The sequence below is a fragment of the Chrysochloris asiatica genome, unplaced genomic scaffold, assembly GCF_000296735.1.
Source record: "Chrysochloris asiatica unplaced genomic scaffold, ChrAsi1.0 scaffold00404, whole genome shotgun sequence".
Lineage (NCBI taxonomy): Eukaryota > Metazoa > Chordata > Mammalia > Afrosoricida > Chrysochloridae > Chrysochloris > Chrysochloris asiatica.
In genome coordinates this window covers 328241-333971 of record NW_006408922.1, presented here as the reverse complement: position 1 = coordinate 333971, position 5731 = coordinate 328241, and the positions used below count along the sequence as shown (strand labels likewise).

At 41.2% G+C, this 5731-nt stretch overlaps 1 protein-coding gene across 1 annotated transcript in view; it reads right to left on the bottom strand.

The window, feature by feature from the left end:
• Window positions 1-4776: 4776 nt before the first annotated feature.
• The window catches only part of RBM3 (RNA binding motif (RNP1, RRM) protein 3), a 2342-nt gene continuing 1387 nt past the window's right edge, over window positions 4777-5731 (bottom strand). The window contains exons 3-5 of the mRNA XM_006876690.1: window positions 5624-5729; window positions 5444-5537; window positions 4777-4837 (exon numbers count right to left, since the gene is read on the bottom strand). Of these exons, the coding sequence (XP_006876752.1) occupies window positions 4777-4837; window positions 5444-5537; window positions 5624-5729 (261 nt within the window). The remainder of the gene's footprint in view (window positions 4838-5443; window positions 5538-5623; window positions 5730-5731) is intronic.

The following is a 5731-nucleotide window of genomic DNA, read 5'->3' as shown; positions in this document are numbered from 1 at the left end:
GGATATATTCAAGGTCATATTTTGGCTCTCATGGACTTGTTTTCATTTTCTTCAATTTCAGTTTGAATTTGCATATGAGTAATTGATGGTCTGTTCCACAGTCTGCCCCTGGCCTTGTTTTCACTGGTGATATGGAGTTTTCCATCTTCTTTCCACAGATGTAGTCAATTGATTTCTATGTGTTCCATATGGCAAGGTCCTTGTGTATAGTCATCTGCTATCCTGTTTAAAGAAGGTATTTGAAATAAATCATTGGTTTTACAGAATTCTATCATGCGTTCTCCAGCATCATTTCCATCACCAAGGCCATATTTTCCAACTACTGGTCCTTCCTCTTTGCTCCCAACTTTTGCATTCCAATCACCAGTAATGAGCAATACATCTTCATTGCATATTTGATCGATTTCAGATGGAAGAAGTTGGTAAAATTCTATTTCATCCTCACTGGCTTTAGTTGTTGTTGTTGTTAAGTGCCGTCGAGTCGGTTCCGACCCATAGCGACCCTGTACAGGGTTTCCGAGGGTGTAAATCTTTACGGGAGTAGAAAGCCTCATCTTTCTCCCGCGGAGCAGCTGGTAGTTTCGAACCGCTGACCTGAAGGTTCACAGCCCAATTCGTAACCACTACGCTACCAGAGCTCCTTTAGTGGTTGGTGCATAAATTTGAGTAATAGTATTAACTGGACTTCCCTGTAGGCTCATGGATATTATCCTATCACTTACAGTATTGAACCTCATGACTGATCTGGATAGGTTCAGTTTCTCTTCATTTAGAGTTGTGCCCCATCAGCAAATGAAGGTTCTGTGGGCTTTTCTCCCACAAGCTTAACTCGATTCGCGTCATCATGGCCAACTCTACTTTGAGGAAGCATCTCTTCCCCTGTCGCATTTTGAGTGTCTTCCAACCTGAGGGGCTCATTTTCTGGCCCTGTATGTGACAGTGTTTCTCTGCTATTCATAAGGTTTTCAGTGACTAACGATTTGGAAGTAGTTCATCACTCTTTCTTCCTAGTCTGTCTTTGTCTGGAAGCTCATCTGAAATCTGTCCACCATGAGTGACCCTGCTGGTTATTTAAAATACCGATGGCATAGCCCTCAGAATTACAGCAACTCAAGCCACCACAGCATGACAGACGAGTGGTGGCCATTTTGGTTTTATGTCGAAACTGTCACTTTAAATTTCGATTATTAATCCTGGTAGAATCAAGATGTTCTCTCCCAAGATGGCGGTTCTAGGAGCATCTTGAATTAGAAAACAATGGATTTCTTGATTCTCCTACAAATTCCCCTAGCTGTAAGCCCTCCAATCCTCCAAATAGTCCTTTATGTGTTTCAGAGTTACAGTACCATCCCCTGAGGCTGCTTGGCCCAGTATTCCATGTTGTTACTGACGGAGCTCCTCACAGTAAAAACTTTAAAATAAAAAAAGCCTAGTCTAGAAATTATTCTGGACTGGAAAGATAGGGCATGATGTTTAAATAGTGTTTGCTATTAAGAGTTCTGGTGTGGCGCTGCAGAATAATGCAAAGTCAACTTGAACCACAAGATCTGCGGTTGAAACCCACCAGCCGCTCCTTGGAAACCCTATACAAGGTTGCTATGAGTCAGAACCAGCTTGAAGGCACTTAACATTAAGGTTTTTGGTATAGATAAAATCCACAGGTTGAATATGTATTTGTAGGCCAGGATTTTGGTCTGCACAGACCTTGGTATACAATATACCTTTGACATTCTGGTTTCTGGTCTCAAAGGAGTCCTTGGGAAACAACTAATCAGTTTCTGAACTCCTGGTGTGGAACTGTAGGAGAAGTTCAAACCCTCCAGCTGCTCTTCAGAAACGGTCACTCTGAGTTGAAACTGATTCAATGGGCACTTAACAACCCATTTCTATCAAACAAAAAAACCCCAACAAAACCAGTTGCCATTGAGTCTGACTCACATGAGTGAAATGGAATAAACACTATATATGTGATCTATGGGGCTCTTTCAATGTAGTTTTTGAAAGCAGAACACAAGGCCTTTCTTCCAAGGTGCACTGTGTTTGAATCAACTTACTTGGTGGTGGTGGTGATGTGCCGTGGAGTCTGTTCCAACTCATAGTGACCCGGTACAGGGTTTCCGAGGCTGTACATCTTTACAGAAGCAGAAAGCCTCCTATTTCTCCCACGGAACAGCTGCTAGTTTTAAAAACTGTTAACCTTAAGGTTAGCAGCTTGACTCTTAACCACTACACTACCAGAGCTCCTTACTCATTAGTAGCAGCATTTTTAACTGTTTGCACAACACAGGGACTCCAAACAAAATGAAGCACTTTCAAAGGATGAGTGGCCCTGATAGTGCTGTAAGATATGCACATTCCAAAACTCACCGGTGTCTCAGGAAAGATGAGGGTTCCTGTTGATTCACAGCCTCCAAACCACTATATGTTAAGTACTGTGGAGTTGGTTCTGACTCATAGTGACCCTGCACAGGGTTTCCGAGGCTGTACGGGAACAGAACGCCTCCTCTTTCTCCCGTGGAACTGCTAACTTTCAGGTTAGCAGCCCAATTCATAATCACGCCGCTCCTAGAGCTAATCCACTGGATGGCAGTGCTTGGTTTGAGTCCTAAGAGGATAGCAGGCCCCTTTGAAACTAGAGTCCTATGTTGACTAGCAGTCCTGGGCTCTGGTAGCATAGTAGTTATGAATCGGACTGTGAACCTTAAGGTCAGCAATTCAAACCTACCAGGTAATAAGCTGTCATTATTGAACCTGCTTACTTCCAGTCATAATGGATCCTATTTTTTGGAGCTATAGCAGCTGGATGAATTGTTAAAATCTCTCGGCTCTAGTTACCACTGCAACTACGGCCCAGAGACTTTAATATCACACCTCTTCTTAAAACTATGTTGTCTAATTAAGAATATAACCTTTGAGCACTGTTACATGGGACCTAATATTAATAGGAACATTAGGGAGCAATAAGTTTTAGTGGGAGGAACTCAGTTGTCCTAACTTGAAATCAATTTCGTAGTATTCATGTTGTTAAATTGGTGTGCTTTTACCTATTCTTGCTATTGATCCCTCTTAGGTTCTCAAGGCCTTAGTTACACCAAAGATGTCAAGAAATGGCAATCTCCATTCACCTGCCCAAGGGAGAAGAGCCAGGTTCTTGGGGTCTGTCTATCCCAGCTACTGGGAGACCCAGGAGGCAGTTCCTTGTAATGGATTTGCAAACTCACCCGCCAGAACTTCCTAAAAGAAGAAGTGGAACTTTAGACCCAGCTAATTAACAAATCCAGACTATAAAAGCTAGTTTCAAATCAAGTCTTCTACCCCATTTCTGGGGAGTGAATTGAAACCCCTCCCTTTCCAGTTATGGCAGTTATTACCTCACAGCATTATACATCGAAAGAACCCTGGAGATTATGATTATGCATGGAAGGGACTGTAACATTGCAATGAAATGTAATATGATGTTCTCCCATGTAAACATCACAAAAAAGAAGCCTGGAGATTTGTAGAAAAGCTAAGCAGATTCAAACTACAACATTCTGACTGCCAAGCAGACCCTACTAACAACTTCATCCCAGCCATTCCATTAAGGTGACTGAATTTACCTGTATACGCACCATACCTGAGGACTCAATGTGTACCCAAAGCAATCCTTTATTTGGCCAAGCCTTGAAATCTCATTTCAGGCAGTTCACCCCCACCCTTCTCACTACTCCACCAATCTCAAAGCCTCCTTCCTTCTGACCCTCCCTCCTCCTAGTTTTTAATTTGTAAACTACATTAAGAAACCAGCATTGTCAATATTAGTTTTCAGATTTTCATTTTTTTAATCGGCTCCAAGAAGGACATCCTAAACACTACATGAAACACAACAGAATATTTTTCTTCCAGTATTAAAAAAAAAAAAAAATGACATTCACAAACATTTTTAAGCTCTTCTAAGATATAATCAGGGTTATGATCTCAATGTAGAGTAAAAAAACACCTCTAAGTAATCATATTCTTGATGCAGATTTCCTATAGGTACATTCGGAAATTGTTTTCTAACCATGATAAAGAAACATTGTGTACAAAAATTTTTAAAATGTCCCTAGATACTCAATTAAAAAAAAAACAAAAAAAAAAATCAGCCTGGCTGAAGTTTTTTGCCAGGATAATCCTGAGTGTCCAAACTAAAAAACTGGTAAAAGGAAAAATACCCAGACTCTACAAACATCGCAGAATTTGTCTTAAATGGGAGAAAAAAGTTTTAAAAACACATGGAGTTTACTAAAAGATCTTTAACAGGCTACCCTGGGAGCTTAATTAAAAAATAGAGGTTGATGTACTAAAACAAAGATGTTTCAGTGCAGCTCCGAAAATCTTTTATAAATACAGCCATCTGGAAGGACGATCCTGGATCAGAAGAATTTTTATTCCTTGTGTATCTGAGAACAGTAAGGGGGGAAGGTATGTCAGACAGGGATAGGTTGACAACATGCTTACCTCCCAGGGATAAGAAAAGGATGCTCTGAGGGCTGAGCAACAGAAACCTTCTGCCAAGCGAGATGAGCTGTAGAACTCCAACCCCTCCCCCCACCCCCAATTAGATGACTTGGACCCAAGGGCAAGGGAGGCTGGAGGCATAGGAATGGGGTTAGGTGGGCTGGCTGGGTGATGAGGTTAAGTGGAAATGCTGAGCAGTCTGGGAAGGAGAGAAAAAAAAGGAATACCAGAGGGATGAACGAACAGAGATCAAGAACATGTAAGTCTCACCTACATTATATGTGTGCATGCCTCATTTCAGTTGTCGTAATTGTCTCTGTAATTTCCTCCAGAATAGCGGTCATAACCACCCTGGCTTCTGGGAAAAAATGCACATAATTGTGTTGTAAGAATGTATTTATATACATCCAACAATAAAAACATCCTGTGTATCATATGAAGCACCCTGGAGGCAGTTTGTTTACAGTCTTGGAAACCCTATGGGGTAGTTCTGAGTTGGCAATGGGTTTTTCCTGTGTTATGCAACACATACTATATATATAACAACCTCTTACATAGGATATGGTAACATTTACGTATAAAATAAGTCATAATCAACACAATAGTGAAAATTTAACCAACATAGCAAATCAACACACACGTATTATTAACCACAAGACGGTTTGTGTTTTACATCTACTAGTCAGTAATACCAAGGTGTTACATATATTTATTTATACATACTATAAATCATAATTATACTATTAATATAACTAGCATTATGAAACATTAACTACACCAGACACTTCGATACACCTTATACCCACATTAAAATTTAATCTTTACAACACCCCTGGTGAAGCTATTGTTATTCCCATTTGAGGCCCAAGTGACTTGCTAAAGTTGCACAGTGCTTTGATTAAAACATGCAATTTAACTCTAAATATAGCAATACTGGCAATATCCCAACCCCTTGGCTACCCACCTGCCACTATAATCTCTGGACCTTCCATATCCATATCCGTATCCTCCAGGCCGACTGTCATACCTGCTGCTCCCATAGCCCTGGTCCCCACCTCCTGCAATTAAGAAAACATCGAAATAACAGTTGTCCAGACAAAGGTCTACCAAGACAATTCTTCATGAGGCCTACCAATACACTTACCTCTAGAGTAGCTGCGACCACGCCCATGAGCACCGAAGGCACCCCCTCTGGTTCCCCGGGCTGATTTGCCTGCATGATCTACACGGATCTGGCGACCATCCAGGGACT